Source organism: Notolepis coatsorum, assembly GCF_963971535.1.
Source record: "Notolepis coatsorum genome assembly, chromosome: 18".
Lineage (NCBI taxonomy): Eukaryota > Metazoa > Chordata > Actinopteri > Aulopiformes > Paralepididae > Notolepis > Notolepis coatsorum.
Window position 1 is genome coordinate 76305528 of NC_140182.1, and position 20795 is coordinate 76326322.

Below are 20795 nucleotides of genomic sequence, written 5' to 3' on the forward strand. Positions count from 1 at the left end.
ACAAAGGGTAAGAAGAGTATTCCTTTACTTCTCTGTTGCTTCTGTTTCATGCATGATATTGTTATCAGGAATAGTTCTGTTTTCACATAAGGATAGGATAACACAAGGAAGCTCTGTGCATGGGTATCATGGACGGTGAGAGCTAGCATTACATTTTACATTTAGTTATTTAACTGATGCTTTTTTTTTTTTTAAACTTTGGCCATTCCCCTGGCTCTTTTATGTGTTTATCACATTTATTCTGGTCAAGGATGACCGACAGAAACAGGCTGAAAGGGTTCAGATGGGGGGGAAGACACTCTGGGAAAGGCACGGCTGCAGTCCGGGATTCGAACTCGCTAAACCCCAGATCCGTGACGAGCACGGTTGTCCACGGCGCTGAAATAGCGCTCGCGGTACGTGGTGAGCTACTGGAGCTCCCTTAACTGATGCTTTTATCAAAGCGACTTTCAAGTTCTGTGTGACAAGTCAGCAGGAAGGGTACAACTCTTTCAGCTGACGTTACAATGTTACAATGTTCAAGTGTTGAAAATGTAGTGCATAGTAGTAGAGACGTATTAGTATATTAGGAAGTGGAGTGGAACAATTAGGAGTGCATGATAGAAGACAGTAAGAAAGTTAGTATTAAAAAAAAATTTATATTGATTGAAGAAGTGTGTTTTTAGTCGACAGCGAAAGATTGGTCGGGTTTCGGCTGTCCTAACTGTGGTGGGAAGTTCGTTCCACCATTGTGGAGCAAGGATCGAGAATAGCTGGCTTCTTTGATGACCCTCCCGGAGCTCGGATAGGAGTGGGTCTGAGGTGGCCAGAGGATGTAGAGCGGAGGGGTCTTGAGGGTGTATAGTTAGGGCCCTTTCTCACTCATCATTCGGGGTCGAATCAGCGCCGGGTCGAACCAGAAAAGGGTGTGTCCGTCTGAGTGAGAACACTCCCCCCCCGTCCCCGTCCCCCGCTGATTCGTCCCCGGGGGCGCTGAACCTGGACCGATGAAATAGGTGGTCTCGGGTGCGGGCCAGTGGGAGCGGGGGGCGTGACACACACAACGTCGTTACTGTAATGCTTTCATGCTTGCTTGAATTTTGGGCAGATAAAACCACACAGCAACAACTGGACAATACCCACAAAAACGATATTTATGGGCAATTTGCGAGTTCAGACCTCAACCAAACAAGCATGTGGAGCCTCACAGCTGAGCTCAGTGGATGAAAACATGAAGCCACGTTACAAAGCACAGCACTTCCTTGGCTCGCATTAGGCCTGGCAATTTTGTTTGCCATTGCTATGTCTATACATTGGTTTCTTGTTCGAATGCATTTATTTCGATTAGACCAGTGGTGCCCAACCAGTCGGCCGTGGTCGACCAGTAGATCAATGACATGCAATATAATTGCCACGAGCAATGGGATAATGTTAGCTGCTGAACAGGCTAAGCTAACTAGCGTTAGCCATTAGCTTAGCGTTAGCGTTTGCCATTGCTATGTCTACTATACTTTCTTGTTCGAATGCATTTATTTCTATAGACCAGTGGTGCCCAACCAGTCGGCCGTGGTCGACCAGTAGATCAATGACATGCAATATAATTGCCACGAGCGATGGGATAATGTTAGCTGCTGAACAGGCTAAGCTAACTAGCGTTAGCCGTTAGCTTAGCGTTAGCCCTGGGAAACGCTCAAAAGCGGACTCTACAACACCATCCATTCGTGAGAAAAGGGGGTGGGTTATATTGACAAGGCTTGACAACAGAGGTTCAAATATAACTTCATATTTATTGGTTATTTGTTTATTTTATATCAGCATCCAGTCTCCACCGTCGTGTTAACATTTCCTGTGTTTACATTTTCGAGCGTGACATCATCGCCTACGGCAAGCGTACACGCTCAAAACGCAAACCGTAAACAGAACCCGTAGCGAACCAAGACTGACGTGTGTACACAAACTAGAGGGGGGAGAGGGGGGGGGTTGCACCCAAAGACGGAACCGAGACGGTACGGAGCTGATTCGACCCCGATGGTGAGTGAGAAAGCACCTTAGAGACCATTGACTGGAGGGAGCAAGGGGGTCTGAGTGAGAACGCTCCCCCCCGTCCCCCGCTGATTCGTCCCCGGGGCGCTGAACCTGGACCGATGAAATAGGTGGTGCTGGTGTTAACTGTTGAGCCTAACTAAACATAACACCAGTAAAGGAGGTGCCCACTAGATAACCCTGGTGATAATGCTGACTCTCACTGCTTATCTATTCACACGTCTGGGGGACATTAGGAGCCATGTGGTAGGGTATGTAGTGTCGGCATTGTCAATACCTGGAGCTTACGTCAAGAGTTGCGTCAAGAGCGAAGTCTGTTGAAGTTGGCAATGCTGTTTGGTCCATGTAATACATTGGCAATGGTTATGGTCCATGTAATACATTCATAAGGTGTAGTTCCATAGTATGAATATTTATAGGTATGTTAAGACTTTCTTTTGCCAATGGGAGTGGGTTTCGTCATTGAGCGCTTGTCCTTATCATTAGGGCCAAGTGTCTTTATTATCTTTATTAAGTATCTTGTGTTTTATTATACAGTTAAAGGGGAGGTGTGAAGGGGAGGGGTGTGACATGGAGGAAGAAGAGGAGGTGGAAGTGTGATAGAGGGAGACAATGGTGAGAGAGAGAGAGAGAGAGAGAGAGAGAGAGAGAGAGAGAGAGAGAGAGAGAGAGGAGGGGGGAAGAGAGAGAGAGAGAGAGAGAGAGAGAGAGAGAGAGAGAGAGAGAGAGAGAGAGAGAGAGAGAGAGAGGGGAGAGAGAGACAGTGTGTGTTATTGTCAGAGGCAGGCCGACATTGTTATTCTCTCAGCCATTAGTCTATTAGCCTAATACAAACTAATCAATACACACACACCACCACACAACACACACACACACACACACACACCACACACACAACACACCACACACACACACACACACACACACACACACACACACACACACACACACACACACACACACACACACACACACACACCACACACACACACACACACACACACACACACACACACACACACACACACACACACACACACACACACACACACACACACACACACACACACACACACACACACACACACACACACACACACACACACACACACACACACACACACACACACACACACAAAATAACCCAAACATCAAAGCTATCATTTCAAAGATGGCAGGACGAAAGAAATAAGAAGATTGAAGGAAAAGCAGGAATGTAAGAGCTCCCTAAACAAGAGACAGTAAAAGGCAGAGGTTAGAGAGAAAGAGAGAGAGAGAGAGAGAGAGAGAGAAGAGAGGAGAGAGAGAGAGAGAGAGAGAGAGAGAGAGAGAGAGGGGGGGGGGAAGAGGAGGAAATGAGAGAGAGAGAGGAAGAGAGAGGAAAGGAGACAGAGGGAGCGAGTGAGAGAGAGAGAGGGAGGAAAGGAGACAGAGGGAGAGGGAGAGCTCTTTGTAATTGTCTGTAATTAGATTGTCATTATGGTTAGATGAATGGAAACAGAGGACAGAAGAGACAGAGAGGGAGGGGTCAGTATAGGTCACCTCTCGTCCACACCTTCATTAACACACCAATGAGCTGACATGCACACAGACACACACACAGACACACACACAGACACACACACACACACACACACACACACACACACACACACACACACACACTAGGGGTGTAACAACTCAACACAACAGTGATTCAATTCTGATTTTGATTCCTTAGGCAACGATTAATCAAATCTCACATTTTCACTTCAGTTTGGTATCAGTTTGATACTCCATGCAATTAAAGTCGTACAGTATGTTCAGATACAATGCCAAGAGAAACACGACAAGTGATTAACTAGCAAAAAGCATAGCATAGCAGTCTATTTCATATTCATTGTGATGATACAATGCATTCACACGGCAGCCCCACGACCTCTGGGTGTGTTCTTCACACTCAACCGTGTCTTCTTCACACACTGTGTATGGCCCTTGGTGCTCTCCGTAGTCTCCGTGGTTAACTGTGTATGTCCGCCCTGCCGGGAGTCGAACCCAGGGCGCTGCGTTGTTTAAACGAGTGATTTTACCTCGACACTACCAAGAAACTCTTTTCCGACAGCCTCGCCCAAACCATAACCCTAACCTTAACCACACTGTTACCTTAAACTAATCATAAACATTAAGCGAACCTTAAAACCAAGCGTAACCCTAACCATAACCATCACCACTGTAGTGGTGGAAGAACTTCACAGCCTCCAACCGGTAGATACCGGTGGTTCGAGCCCTGGTATACACACGTGCCCTGGTATACACACGCACCATAACAATTAACATGAGCAGGCACACACTCATGCTGCACACGCCCACACTTAGGGCCACAAAGGAAAGGTCACTTTAAAAATAGTATAGCAACAGTAACAGTGTATTGCACTACCAAAGGACCTAACATGTCCTACATGCTCTGTAAATAACTAGATACCGAGATGTCCCACTATATTACCTGTCTATTGCACAATGTTGTTTTTTATTGGAATCTATTATATGTTGTACTACTGTATTGCACATCGTTGCGGGCAAGACCACCTGCATTTCATTGTATACTTGTATGCCGTGACAAATAAAACTCTTGACTTGACTTGACTTGAATTCACTCACGACACTGACGCGGTATCCTGTGGTGGACGCCGGGCGGGTGTATTTCGCACATGGGGCGTGATATCGGGTCAGACAAAATATTTTCAATTCAAGCCGTTGGTGCTGTCTAGAACGAAGCTGCGTCTGTTCCTTCCTGTGTATGCATTCACGCCAGCTCTACGTTTAGTTTCACATTGTATCTGATCGTACTATTAAGACGACAAATCATTACATCATAGCATTATGTTTACAAATATTAATAAACGTATACATTATTTACAATTCACCTGTTGTTCACATGCATGCATACACACACACACACACACACAACATCAAAGAGCTATAAGTCAGATGCATGCAACAACATCCAGCTATCATCTGCAACAAAAGCTACAAACTTTGTGTTTGATTCCAAGCCAGCAGCCGTAGTACAATTGGTAGTATAATTGGAAGTATAATTGTTGGTAGTATAATTGGTAGTATAATTGGTAGTATAATTGGTAGTGTTTGGTGTGAATTTGATGCGTGTCCAGGACCACGTTAGCTGTCATGGGGAAGCAATAAAGACCCTTAGCCAAGGGGAGGCACTGTCATCAGAGTTGGGATCAATTCAATTTCATGGATTCAGGAAGTGGATCTTCTTTCAAATTCAAATATTGAAAAAAGACATAGAATGAAAAGGTTGTACTATCCCCAACCTATTGACACAGAAAACGAGAGTGGATGTTCTATCAACTACTGAGTAAATGGAAATGTCTGTTTCCATCTTGAACTGACTGTGTTTTGATCTCATTGGGGGAGGGGGGGGGGGGGGGGGGGGGTGGTCATCTCTCACCTCTGGGATCCTCAGCCTGTTTGGCCAGTTTACGCAGGGCAGCAGCGAATCCGGAGTTAGAAGATTGGGCAACTGCGTTCCCATTGGTTAGCGGGCTAAGGGGGCTGACCGTTGCCGTGGTGCGGGTTGCCGTGGAGATCATTCCTAATGACGGTGATTTGGACTCATGGTTCATACCTGGAGAAAGAGAGTAAGAAGGTATAGCCAGAGCACTCAAAGGGAATGGACAAGCGTGTGTGTGTGTGTGTGTGTGTGTGTGTGCACATGCATCTCTGCCTCTAGGTCTGTACATTAAAGTGGGTGCATGACCGAAGGTCAGCTCCAGAAGAGAGAGAGAGAGAGAGAGAGAGAGAGAGAGAGAGAGAGAGAGAGAGATATACAGATACAGATATAGATACAGTTATATACAGAGATAGAGAGATAAGGACAGGGAGACAGAGAGAGATAGAGAGAGACACACATACAGAGTGAAAGAGAGAGAGAGATAGAGACAGGGATAGAGAGATATGGACGGGGAGAGAGAGAGAGACACACAGAGTGAAAGAGAGAGAGATAGACAGGGATAGAGATATGGACGGAGAGAGACATAGACAGTGAGAGAAACAGAGCGAGAGAGAGAGAGAGAGAGAGAGAGAGAGAGAGAGAGAGAGAGAGAGAGAGAGAGAGACACACACACACACACACATACACACAGGGTGAAAGAGAGAGAGAGTGGAAGGAGGGAGTAGTCTGGTGTCAAATGGAGCTGTGACCCTAATAGCAAATCACACACATGACTGAACACATGTCCATTTCCTCTGGGAGCAGCAAACAGACCTTAAGACCTGGGGTACGAGTACAACAAACATTATTAGCTACATTACATTCTGACACAGCCGCAGACAAACACATGTGTACTGCGCACGCACACACACACAAACTCAACATGCAATTACAAAATTATCTGTATTGACCACAGTAATCACAAACGTGGTTAGTGTAACCTCTGTTTTCACCCACTAGCCTCTCACTGACCCACTAAAGGTAATTACAGCTCGAATTAGCCAACAGCCCCTGACTCTGCTACAGCAATGACCTCATTATCACTGCATCACACACGGCCTCCACATACATACATACATACGTAAATACACAGGAACACACAAAATACATATGCACACACAGACATAATAATATTGAGAGATAGATAAACACACACACACACACACAAACGCACACTTATGCATACATACATACATAAACCACAGCATGAGCAAAATAGTCATAGCAGTAAACACACTCATGTAAAATTCATGCACACATTCTGAGCAGCTTATTAAAGATTCACATAATAATGATTTGTTGACCATTTAAAGCTTGTAGGCAAAGGGGTTTTCAAAAACTCGAGGCTTGTTAACTGAATCCTCCACAGATCCGTTTAAATCACATTTACGGACAGGAGATTGGTTGTCCACTACATGTATAGCGCTCACACACCTATGTGCACATACAGTACAACACACACAAACACACACACATACAAACAGACTGTACACAAATTCAAACAGACACAAATGAGAGGTGGAGATAACTAGAAAGAGATGGAGAGAGAGAAAGCGACAGACAGAATGGGAGAGACAGACAGACAGACAGACAGATAGAGATGAAGAGAGAGTTCAGGCTCAGATCCTGACAGGGCTGGAACTGCCTGTGTGTGTGTGTGTGTGTGTGTGTGTGTGTGTGTGTGTGTGTGTGTGTGTGTGTGTGTGTGTGTGTGTGTGTGTGTGTGTGTGTGTGTGTGTGTGTGTGTGTGTGTGTGTGTGTGTGTGTGTGTGTGTGTGTGTGTGTGTGTGTGTGTGTGTGTGTGTGTGTGTGTGTGTGTGTGTGTGTGTGTGGTGTGTGTGTGTGTGTGTGTGTGTGCGTGCGTGTGTGTGAGACTGTGAGTACCAGTATCTATTTGTATGTCAGAGCGTGTGTGCATGCGCGCGTGTGTGTGAGTGTGACTGTGAGTGTCTGTGCATGTGTGCGTCTGTATCTATGTCTGCTGAGCCCAGCAGTCAAGGGAGAGATGATAAGACAGTTTCTATCGACTCTCTCTCTCTCTCTCTCTCTCTCTCTCTCTCTCTCTCTCTCTCTCTCTCTCTCTCTCTCTCTCTCTCTCTCTCTCTCTCTCTCTCTTCTCTCATCTCCCTTTCTACTGGAGCCTATTTAACAAAGGACAACACACACACAAATCTCTCTCTCTCTCTTTCTTCTTTGCACACTGTTTTTATATGCTGTGTTCCTCATATTTGCCTGACTCACACACACACACACACACACACACACACACACACACACACACACACACACACACACACACACACACACACACTCACCCTCCTCACGGCTCTCCTTGCTCGGCGTCTCTCTGCTCCTCTCTTCTTCTTCTGACTCTCTCTTTCTCTTTCTCTCCCTGTCTCTTGCTCCCTCCCTCCCTCGTTGCTTTCTCTCTCTCTTTCTCTCTATCTCTCGCTCAGTTTCCTTTCTCCCTCTCTCTCGCTCCCTATTTTGCCTTCTTGTCCTCTCTCTCTCTCTCTCTCTCTCTCTCTCTCTCTCTCTCTCTGTTCGCTCGCTCGCTCGTCCTCTGGCTTCCTCTCTCTCTCTCTCTCTCTCTTCCTAGAACAGCCCTCTCAGCCTTGCAGCTGCTACTTGGTCACGTGATCTCTTTTCTATCCACTCCCCCCCTCCCTCCTCCTCCTTTCTCCAACCCCCTCCCTCCTCCTCCTCCTCCCCCTCCTTCCCCTCCCGCTCCATCTATCACCCTTTCCAGCCTGTCCCTCCCCTCTTCTCTCTCTCTCTCTTCTGTCGCTCTCTTCTCTCTATTTATCTATCTCTCCATTCCTCCTCTGTGGCTGACTCTTTTTTCTTTCCCTGTTCTCTCTCTATCTCTTTCTCGCTCTTTCTCTCTCTCTCTCTGTTCCTCTCACTCCACCATTCCTCATTCCTCTCAATCTTCACCCCCCCCCCCCCACACACACACCCCCCACCCCCGCCACATCCCCCCACCCCCCTCTCCAAACCCGCCACCCCCCCCTCCTTTCCTTTTGGCTCTCACTCCAGGGGGGCAAGCCAAGGGAGGGAGACAGAGGGAGGAGGAGGAGGGGTTGTGATGGGGAGGAGGGGAGAGAGAGAGATATATAGATAGATAGAGTGAGAGAGAGAGAGAGAGAGAGAGAGAGAGAGAGAGAGAGAGAGAGAGAGAGAGAGAGAGAGGGGTGGGGGGGTGCTTACTCTCCATCCATCACTCTGTCTCTCTGCTAGTCAGCCCCTGTCTGCTTCAGGGGGCCCTGACAGTGACCTTTCACCCTCCACCCCTGACCTCCAGCCTACGGACACAGCCCAGAAAAGTAAAAAGAAAAAAAAAGCCCAGCTCCAGATACAAACAGAGAGATATAATTCTTTTTATGAGTCATAAAAGCCTACATCACTAACTAATAAAACTACCGTGCCCTCGCCAAGGTATAAATCATGTTTGTGCACGCTGACTGTGTATACACACACACACACATACACACACACCCACACACACACATACACCCACCCACACACATACATACACAAACACACACCTCAGCATGATGTAAGTGATATGAGACATGTTGAGGCCTGTGTCTTTAACACCTCTCTCTCTCTCTCTCTCTCTCTCTCTCTCTCTCTCTCTCTCTCTCTCTCTCCCTCTGATCTGTCTCTCTCTCTTTCTCTCTCTCTCCTTGCTCTCCCCTTTACTCTTTCTCCCTGTCTCTCTCTCTTTCTCTCTCTCTCCTTGCTCTCCCCTTTACTATTTCTCCCTGTCTCTCTCTCCCTTTCCCTGTTTCTCTCTCTCTCTATATATATGTTTCTTTCTCTCTCACCCCCCCTCTCTCTGTTTCTCTGTCTCTCTCTCTCTATGTTTCTCTCTCTCTATGTTCTCTCCCCCCCCTCTCTCTCTCTCTCTCTCTCTCTACACAAGGGGACTGTGAGGATGGCAGGGGGGACCTGCTCTGCCCTGTCAGCTCATTAAAACAGCAGAATGTGTGCGTTCATGGTGTGTGTGTGTGTGTGTGTGTGTGTGTGTGTGTGTGTGTGTGTGTGTGTGTGTGTGTGTGTGTGTGTGTGTGTGTGTGTGTGTACTATGTGGGAACGGGTCATTAGGATGGAAGAAAAGGTACCAAACTACCAACTCATTAACCCTCACTGTGTGTGTGTGTGTATGATGCATGTGTGCCTGTGTGTCTGTCTGCCTGTGTGTACATGTGTGCATGACTCATGTGTGCCTGTGTGTGTATGTGTGTGTGTGTGTGCACTTGTGTGTGTGTGTTCTCATGCATGTTTCTATGTATGTTAGCTTACATTAAACTGACCGTACTCATTAACCTTGAGTGTGCATGTGTGTACATGCATCGTTATGAGAACAATAACACACCAGCACGCACACATGGGTACACACACACACACACACACACACACACACACACACACACACACACACACACACACACACACACACACACACACACACACAGGAAGCAAATTAAGTCTTCCTGTTTTTTTTTGCATTATGAGCAGATAACACTTTGGGTGCCGGGAAACGCTTAAACACGTCATTCCCGGCCATGCTCAAGTTGCCGAAGACGCTTTACAGCGTCTTTGATATCAATATTTCAAAAATCTGGGATCGGATTCATATGTCCCCTCCGCTGGCCTGAGATCCACCAGGAGGACCCACTGAGCTCTCTGGCGGTTCAGGAGCGCCATCTGGTGGCCGATCGGCGCAATCGCTTAACAGGAAGTGCCGTAGAGGTTGTGCTGGACGGCCGTATTACTTCCGGGCACTCGGTACATGTCCCGGGACTCTGGCTCGTCACACTACATAGCGATCGATTGCCAATAACTCGATAAACAACATGATTTGGACGTATATACCATTATACAAGCTGGAGATGGACCGGGTAAATCTACATCCCATAATGATAAAATGTCTACTCTACGATGATCGCCCAACGGCGCGCGGAGACTGGGGTGAGTTTTAGCGTGTAAAGTTACCGTATTCGATACTAACTGCTATTATCAACATTTGACCCACATTAGATGATTGGTATAACGCTGCCCACGGAATTATAAACGCCCCCTCGCCCATCCGGTCAACATCAGATGACGTGTAGTAACTTCTAGAAGTACGTCTAGTTGGAATTTTTTATATCGCGCTGATTGCCATAAAACTGTATTGCATCATCAATATAATGTATTTGGGGCTATAGATCACGTTCTGGAGAAAGCTGCAGAAAGAGATGAAAACATACTTATACATTAGACCATACTTTACTATGAATATGTGAATGAAAAAGTTTAACGTTGCTACACAATGAACAATACATATAGGACTTTGAATGGGCCCTAATAATGGCAATGTAGCAATAGAATTTAAAAAGTTATAGCCCTGCAAAGAAGGGGACTTTCTCTATAGACAAATAGAGCCGGCAACCTACGGTTGATAATGAATTTAACCCATGGCAGCTAGGGATGCCCCGATCGATCGGCCACCGATCGTTATCGGCCGATACTCAGTATAAATATGCAATCTGTGAATTCCGATAATTAGTCATATTCGCCGATAGCGGAAACCGATCAAGCGAAGCTCTCACTCGCTGTCTGTCTCAGACACACACAACCTGCAAACTGCCGCTGCTCCTCCTCCCTAGCCCCGCCCGCCCCCGTGTAGAGTTTGTAAACAAAGAGGTGCGGCTCCTCTGCTCAAGTCTGTAGTGCACTGCATTCGACCTGCGCTAACGTTAGCTACCTAGCTATCGTTACTGTTTAAACAAAATTACCCAGTCAACTATTCACGTTTAGTAGGCATTGTCTAACGGTATTTAGCCGGCTAGCTACCGATAGCTCCTGATATCAACAAATGATCCAGAAAGTCTAGTAGTTCATGTTCATACCTCAGTTAGCTTGCGTTAGCTGACGTTCGTTTACTGTTCAAAACGAAATGTCCCATTGAAATAAAGTTCTGTCTTAACGTCATCTAGCCGGCTAGCAGTAGCTACAGATAGCTCTTGATATCAATGTCTTATAACATTGATTTAATGCATATTCGAGCTGAGGGCTTGCTGAATGTGAAATGACCAAAGCACTTAACGTTACCAATGGGGTCCCGCTGCAGCACAGGAGAATCCTTTTTGGAGCTGGGCTACTAGAGTACACACAGACAGTGGAGCTGTTTGCAGATAGTGAGAATTTTGACTTGTTGCGTGGTGGCGATGTCTCGCAGTCGCAGATAATACAAGTACAAGTCTAATTATATAATATATATATTTTATAAAAAAAAAAAAAAAAAAACGTTTTATATAAAATAATTTTTAATTTCTTTTTAATCAAAAACAAACGGTATCGGATCGGTATCGGCCGATATGGCTCACGACGATCGGTGATCGGTATCGGTGGCAAAAAACGTGATCGGGGCATCCCTAATGGCAGCCAAAGTGTTAAGATATTAACAACTTATATTCCTTTTTGTACAATAGCAGAGAGAGACAGAGACGAGAGAGAGGGGGGGGGGCAGAGAGAAAGAGAGACAGAGAGAGGGAGGGAGATAGAGAAAGAAGGAGACAGAGAGACAGAGGGAGAGAGAGAGGGAGAGAGATGAGAGAGGAGAGGGAGGGAGAGACAGAGCAAGAGAGAGAAAGAGAGGAGGGGGAGGGAGGGAGGGAGAGAGGAAGAGATGAGAGGGAGGGAGAGAGAGAGCAAGAGAGAGAGAAAGGGAGATGAGAGAGGGAGGTAGAGAGAGAAACAGAACGAGAGAGAGAGAGAGGAATAGAGGAAGAGAGCGAAAGGTAGAGACAGACCGAGTGAGAGAATGTAAACAGAGAGACAGAGAGGGGAAAAAACTGAAAGTGACAGAGACAGAGCCAGAGAGAGAGAGGGGGGGAAAGAGAGAGAGAGAGAGAGAGAGAGAGAGAGAGAGAGAGAGAGAGAATGAGTGGGAGTGAAGGTGGAGAAGAAGCCAAATGTTTTACAGCCTCTTTAAAGCAGTCAGTAACAGCAGTCTGAGTGGCGTCTACCCAGCGGTCTCTGGGTAACTCTGGGGGCTGCTAAACGTCTTTACTAGCTCAGTCACTCTGCAGCCTGTCTAACGGCAACACTTAGCACAATAAACACCAACACATTGACCCACACAAATACACAACGACGGTGAGCTCACACACACAAAAAACACACAAGTATTATGTACGCAAATGAAGGTACCGACAGTGCACATGGGGAAGAACAAGCAGAGTCAGCACGCTATAAAAACACACCGGAGGAGATAAAAACACATGCACACGTATGTAAGCAGACATGAACACTCACCCCCCCCCCCCTACACACACACACACAAAGATAAACACACATACATACAAACATGAACACGTACGCACATATATAATGCAACATAATGCTTGCACACACATGCACACATACCTGAACACACACGCACAATGTGCCAAAGTCACACGTGATTATAAGAGACACTGGAATGTCATTATCATTCAGGCTTAACTTGTTTCTTAAGAGATGTGTGGTATTAATCCTTCATGACACGCAGTCTTAATCTCTACGGTTAACTATCCGTCACACGGCATGGCCGTGACGTCAACGCGCACAGACTATCTCTGCGTGCACAAACAGGCACACACACATGCACACACACACACACACACACATTGTATAGTAGCTGACTCAGGACTTCCGCATCATGCGTCACACAACGTATGCATGACCTCCAGGGATGAAACAGCCGGCACACATTTATGGCCCAAGGATAAATGGAGCAGAAAAAACCATGCACTGTAATAACTAACACCTACAGCAGAAAATAAACACGACGCAACGCAAGCAACGCACTGGGGACATCACAAAGGTCTGTGTGGAATTAAAGGGAATAGGCCGGGCGCCAGGCGTGGTGAGTTATGAGCAACAGAGAGAGAAAACAATAGGAGAAGTATGGCGGCGTCCGGACCATTACTCTGCTGTAAACCAAACAGGGAGTCTGCTAGAGCAGAGCCAGGTTTACTTTGTGATCATAACACAGTCTAAATGTTAGTGAAAGAAATATAAAGAATGGCTATCAGGAGCTTAGCGGCGGGAAAAGTGGACAGTCAGCGAGGAGAAGGGTGGCTGCATCCCAGAACCTCTCGTCTCCTCTCCTCTCCACTTCTCATCTCCTCTCCACTTCTCCCGCTCCTCTTCTCACGCTCTCCGTCTCTCATCTCCTCACCACTTCTCCTCTCCTGTTCCTCTTCTCCCACCTCTCATCTCCTCTCCTACTTCTCCTCTCCTCTTCCTCCTCTCCGCCTCTCCTCTCTACTTCCCATCTCCTCTCCTCTCATCTATACCTTCTCTGTATTCCTCTCTTTCCCTCTCCTCTCATATCCACTTCTCTGCTTTCATCTTATCTCCTCTCATCTCACATCTATTATCTACCACTCTATTCCCCCCTCTTTCTTCTCTCCTTGTCTCATCTCTTCTCTCCTCTTCCCTTCTCTTCTCCTCTCTACCCTTCTCTCCTCTCCTCTTGTCTCTTCTTCATCTGAGCTGGAGCCTTCCTTTCAGTACATATGAGGAACAATGACATGCTAACCAGCACTTCTACCATCTAAAGACTGGAAGCCCCCCCCCTCCCCCCCCAGCAAATACGATATAAAAAGAAGTATATAAATAGTTCCATTTCTTTGTCTCTCTCTCTCTCTCTCTCTCTCTCTCTCTCTCTCTCTCTCTCTCTCTCTGTCAACTTTGTTGTTTCTTTGCCTTGTCATTTTCTTTCCATCTCTCGTTCTGTCTCTCATTGATTTATCTTTCTCTCACTTTGCAAAGGCTACCACCTCTCCCCCCTTTTCTCTCTGTCAGCAGTATTCTGTCTGTTCATCCTCTGAAGATGAAGATACACTGTTGCACTATCTGTGGCTGGTAACCTGATCCAGTATTGTCTGCCCGCCTGCCTGCTTGTTTGTTTGTTTGTTTGTATATACAGTATGTATGTTTGTTTTATGTTTTAAAACTCAGTCATAGATAATGGTTTGAGAGGAGACCATGTCAGTCTGTTGTGTGTTTATTAAACTCAGTAGGCTGAGAGGAGGTCATGCCAGTCTGTTGTGTGTTTATTAAACTCAGTAGGCTGAGAGGAGGTCATGTCAGTCTGTTGTGTGTTTATTAAACTCAGTAGGCTGAGAGGAGGTCATGTCAGTCTGTTGTGTGTTTATTAAACTCAGTAGGCTGAGAGGAGGTCATGTCAGTCTGTTGTGTGTTTATTAAACTCAGTAGGCTGAGAGGAGGTCATGCCAGTCTGTTGTGTGTTTATTAAACTCAGTAGGCTGAGAGGAGGTCATGTCAGTCTGTTGTGTGTTTATTAAACTCAGTAGGCTGAGAGGAGGTCATGCCAGTCTGTTGTGTGTTTATTAAACTCAGTAGGCTGAGAGGAGGTCATGCCAGTCTGTTGTGTGTTTATTAAACTCAGTAGGCTGAGAGGAGGTCATGCTAGTCTGTTGGCATTATATTGACAGCCTGTTGACAGTCTATTGGCAGCCTGTTGACAGTCTATTGACAGTCTGAGAATATGTTGTCAGTCTGTTGTCAGTATGTTGTCAGTATGTTGTCGGTCTGTTGAAAGTATGGTGTCAGTCTGTTCACAGTCTATTGACAGTTGACAGCCTGTTGTCAGTCTGTTGAGAGTATGTTGTCAGTCTGTTGTCAGTATGTTGTCAGTATGTTGTCAGTCTGTTGTCAGTATGTTGTCAGTCTGTTGTCAGTCTGTTGTCAGTCTGTTGAGAGTATGTTGTCAGTATGTTGTCAGTATGTTGTCAGACTGTTGAGAGTATGTTGAGAGTATGTTGTCAGTCTGTTGAGAGTATGTTGTCAGTCTGTTGTCAGTATGTTGTCAGTATGTTGTCAGTATGTTGTCAGACTGTTGAGAGTATGTTGAGAGTATGTTGTCAGTATGTTGTCAGACTGTTGAGAGTATGTTGAGAGTATGTTGTCAGTCTGTTGAGAGTATGTTGTCAGTATGTTGTCAGTATGTTGTCAGTCTGTTGACAGTATGTTGTCAGACTGTTGTCAGTCTGTTGAGAGTATGTTGTCAGTATGTTGTCAGTATGTTGTCAGTCTGTTGACAGTATGTTGTCAGTCTGTTGACAGTATGTTGTCAGACTGTTGAGAGTATGTTGAGAGTATATTGTCAGTCTGTTGAGAGTATGTTGTCAGTATGTTGTCAGTATGTTGTCAGACTGTTGAGAGTATGTTGAGAGTATGTTGTCAGTCTGTTGAGAGTATGTTGTCAGTATGTTGTCAGTATGTTGTCAGTCTGTTGACAGTATGTTGTCAGACTGTTGAGAGTATGTTGAGAGTATGTTGTCAGTATGTTGTCAGACTGTTGAGAGTATGTTGAGAGTATGTTGTCAGACTGTTGAGAGTATGTTGTCAGTATGTTGAGAGTATGTTGTCAGTCTGTTGAGAGTATGTTGTCAGTATGTTGTCAGTATGTTGTCAGTATGTTGTCAGTCTGTTGACAGTATGTTGACAGTATGTTCAATGTTGTCAGTATGTTGTCAGTCTGTTGTCAGTATGTTGTCAGTATGTTGTCAGTCTGTTGAGAGTATGTTGTCAGTCTGTTGTCAGTATGTTGTCAGTCTGTTGAGAGTATGTTGTCAGTCTGTTGAGAGTATGTTGTCGGTCTGTAAGTATGTTGAGAGTATGTTGTCGGTCTGTAAGTATGTTGAGAGTATGTTGTCGGTCTGTTTAGGTCTGCAACTAATGACTATTTTGGTAGTTGACTAATCTGTCGATTATTTTTTCGATTAGTCGACTAATCGAAAAACAACTATATTAAAAAATATATATATATATATATATAATTTTTTTTTTAAACTACCTATTTTTGTGAAAGTGGCTTCTCAGCTCTGGTCCAGCTGAAGACAGAGCAGAGGAACAGATTGGACATTGAGCATGACCTCAGAGTTGCTTTGAGACTCTTGTCAGGACCAAACAACATCCCCAGTTATCCCATTAGTTCCCCCAAACTTACTGTCGGTCTGTTATGTTAAGCTAAGAAGTCTTCAGCTGGACCAGAGCTGAGAAGCCACTTTCACAAAGATAGGTAGTGCAAAAAAATGACTATATTTAATGACTAATTGACGCAACAATATCTCGTCAACGATTTTTCATATGTCAGTTTATTACTGAGTCTGTTGACAGTATGTTGTCAGTCTGTTGGGAGTATGTTGTTAACAGTCTGTTGTCAGTTTATTAGTCTGTTGTCAGTCTGTTGTCAGTCTGTTACAGTCTGTTGGGAGCCTGTCGTCAGTCTGTTGCCAGTCTGTGGTCAGTCTATTACAGTCTGTTGGGAGCCTGTCGTCAGTCTGTTGTCAGTCTGTTACAGTCTGTTGGGAGCCTGTCGTCAGTCTGTTGACAGTCTGTTGCCAGTCTGTTGTCAGTCTGTTACAGTCTGTTGGGAGCCTGTCATCAGTCTGTTGACAGTCTGTTGCCAGTCTGTGGTCAGTCTATTACAGTCTGTTGGGAGCCTGTCATCAGTCTGTTGACAGTCTGTTGCCAGTCTGTTGTCAGTCTGTTACAGTCTGTTGGGAGCCTGTCATCAGTCTGTTGCCAGTCTGTTGCCAGTCTGTTGTCAGTCTGTTACAGTCTGTTGGGAGCCTGTCATCAGTCTGTTGACAGTCTGTTGCCAGTCTGTGGTCAGTCTATTACAGTCTGTTGGGAGCCTGTCGTCAGTCTGTTGACAGATGCAGCAACACTTCCTTGTTCTCTAACCTGTGGCTGGTCCTGCTCACCAGGTGCCACCGTGGCTCCAGTCATATGAACAAACATCACAGATTACACACACAAAGAGACACTCACTCACACACTCACAAATGTGCACATGAGTACGAACACAAATACACACACGAGCACAGGCCTCCATGAGGCAGGTGTTAGATAAACACAAGGTGGAATATGAGGCCTTTGAAGACCCCTAGCTTGCTCTAACAAGTGCATCATAAACAATTACGTTAGAACTGGAGGCTCTCTGGATCAGCGGACCTGGGCTGCAGGCCACACAGGCCTACTCACAATATCGTTAGTTCAAGTCTGGTTTATAACATGTGTCTCATGTCCCCCCCCCCCCCCCCCACCCATCTCTCCTGTGTGCTGTGTGTCCTGTTGCATTCAACCAGCCTGTAGACTCTATTGTCCAATAAGTTTCAAGTTTCTTTAATAGTTGTCATACAGAAGTACAGAATACTTTTATACAAAATGCTTCTTACTGTTACGCTCCAGAACTAGAGTAAACTAAAGTAGAACTATCACAACAATATTACTACTCCTACTAGGCTACGGGTTACTACTACTACTTCTACTACTAATAATAAATTTATAAATAATCAGAATAACAACAAGCACTATAATAATAGCCTAACAACAACAACAATCATTATCATTATTATTATTATTATTATTATTATTATTATTATTATTATTATTATTATTATTATTATTATTATTATTATTATTATTATTATCATAATAATAATAATAATTACAATATATATATACGATTTCAATGTGGGGCGTTGGAGTGTGGCTACAGGGCAGTGTCAACATGAGAGGAAGGTAATTAAAGAGATTGGAGGTTTGCTCAGTAACCCCTGCTGAGCAGCTGGTCTATGGCAGGTCAGGAGCAGCACATGGCGCATAGAATCATCTGTCTGTGCGTGTGTGTCAGTGTGTGTGTGTCAGTGTGTGTGTGTGTGTTAACTCCACCTGCGGGCTGTGTACACACAAAGCGACGTGATCCGCTTGACTGCTGCTAATGCGCCCAGCGGCATCTATCTGTGTGGTAATAACCGCGGTTATAACCAGAAGACGCCCTGCAAGGTGACACACTTATTATTATCTACACTGTCTTACGATGCCGTTTGTAAACCTTTCAACGGAGCAAACAGAAGCAGTGTTTGCTTACTGACTCGTTGGACAGGTAGGCTAAACATAGCACGACACCACACACAGCTCGTAGAGAAGAGGAGATATTTCAGGTAGATCCTGATGTGAAAACCAGTTGGACCGAGTGAGTCTGTGAGTGATCAGTCTCGCCAACTGATTCAATCACACAATTTACACGTTTTTACTTTGGCGACGATGAAACGTAGCCCATACGACATGGACGTTGCAAAGTACGAGTGGCCATCGTTTCTTTGGATTGTGATCACGGTGGTAGTAGGTTAGCATCTTAAGTTCACGTGTTGTGTCACACTAAGGTACATTACAGTGAAATGCCTGGTTCTGTATGAGCCCCTGAGATTGTGCTTCATAGTACAAAAAAAGTAAAAAGAATAAAGGCCAAACATTATACAAAATATACAATATACAAACTAAAGTAAAAAATTCAGCTTTAAAAAAAAAATGCAACAATGAGGTACGCTCCGATCCCCATCGATTAAAAACAAAACGCAGTTGGCTTTAATAAGAGCAGGATCCTATCAACAACACACTATTAACGAGATAATGGTGCGATCGTATATCATGCCTGTCAATTTATCTATGGCTACAACAAAGCAAAACCAATCATTATAATAATAACAACAACAACAACAACAACAACAACAACAACAACAACATACACACATATCGGCCGCTTACCGCGTCATCAAACACAGACGAATCGTCGATTTAAAAGGGTATCCTTCCTTATGTGGACGTAGTATCAGTCGCATCCATACCACTGATATATATATTCCAGTAGACGCGAAGACAAACACGCACACTGTCCTGAGTGGAGAGAGAGACAGAGGGAGAGTGAGAGCGGCTCACTGTGCGCCTGGGCTGCGACCGGGGGAGGGAGGGAGGGAGGGGGGCGGTGGGAGGGCGAGCACCTGCTCTAGTACTAACATTCCCTGGAGGGATGGCCCCCAGACTGACAGACTAATGAAGGAGAGGGCAGAGCTCACTATTGTACAAAACCGGAGATGTTTACCGATTGGGAACGAAGGGTGTCCCCAAGTCAGAGCTACAGTAGACTAGCCCACAACTAGAGACGGAGAGCAAGAGGCGAGGAGAACCACGAGGTAAAGACGACACTATTTTGTATCTATTTATTAGAAAACGATTTGCACTACACCCCTACCTCATTTTTGCATTTAAAAAAAGCTTGCATTTGTACTTTATTGTTTGCATTTTGTACTTCACTTTACTTTATTTGTATATTGTATATTTTGAATAGTGTTTGGTCTTTATTCTTTTTACTGTTTTACTTTTTACATTCTCAGGAGGCTCATACCGAACCAAGCATTTCACTATACATGTACCTTATATGTGACAAATAAAACAAAACTTGAACTTGAAAAAATGAATATTTATTAAGATATACAATATTTATTGTAAGGTGTAATATAACCGATAGGGCATACAGACTCCCTTATCTGCACCTTTGTTTACACTGTTTATCTTTCTCATATTTTATATTCAGAGTTAATTATATTGTTTACACTGTTTATCTTTCTCATATTTTATATTCAGAGTTAATTATATTGTTTACAGTGTTTATTTTTTCTCACATGTTTAAATTCAGATCAAATTGTGTATTATGTCTTTCTACTATTACCCTGCCCATACCTGTACCTCTCCCTCTTCCCCCCCTCCCCCATGCTGCTATGACACCCAAATTTCCCCCAAGGGGATCAATAAAGGAATATCTTATCTTATCTTATCTTAAGAGAGACATTTCATTAACATGAACATACATTTTTTGCCTGCAGACTAGAATGTTATGTTTGACAATGTCTTTAAAATCAATGCAAAAGTAGGGCTTCCAGTATACATAACGATCACATTGGTCTCAGAAAATGGCTAGGTTGTACTTAAAATGTTTTTTCTTCTGTTTAATGATTACGTAGTCTATTATGCTTTAAATCCATCTGCCTCCATGTTCATTTTACATCAATATGCTGTGAAATGAAAGCCTCCATGAGCTCAGTTAACACCTATAACTACTGCCTCATTTAGCCCAATACTTCTCCCTCTCCCCTGGGCTCTCTCTCTCTCTCTCTCTCTCTCTCTCTCTCTCTCTCTCTCTCTCTCTCTCTCCATCACTCCCCCCTCTCCTCAGCCCTCCTTCTGTGTCTCACAGGCAGCTGCTCCACTTCGCAGCTATTTAACAGCTGTTTTGCATAGATTTGTGCTCATGACTGCAGATTCTACCTTGTCCATCCATCCTTCTCTCCACTTCTCTCTCCACTCTCTCTTTCACTCTCTGCCTGCCCCTTTATCTCTCTCTCTCTCTATCCATCTCTCTCTCTCCCCC

The 20795-nt window shown here is 44.8% G+C and overlaps 1 protein-coding gene across 1 annotated transcript in view; it reads right to left on the bottom strand.

Annotated features, from left to right (window-relative positions):
• LOC311245403 (genetic suppressor element 1-like) overlaps positions 1 to 19248 on the bottom strand; it is a 76165-nt gene extending 56917 nt beyond the window's left edge. Inside the window, 3 exon segments of the mRNA XM_084335246.1 lie at positions 4660 to 4676; positions 5474 to 5650; positions 19136 to 19248. Coding sequence (XP_084191372.1) covers positions 4660 to 4676; positions 5474 to 5648 — 192 coding nt within the window. The 5' untranslated portion in view covers positions 5649 to 5650; positions 19136 to 19248.
• Positions 19249 to 20795: the final 1547 nt, after the last annotated feature.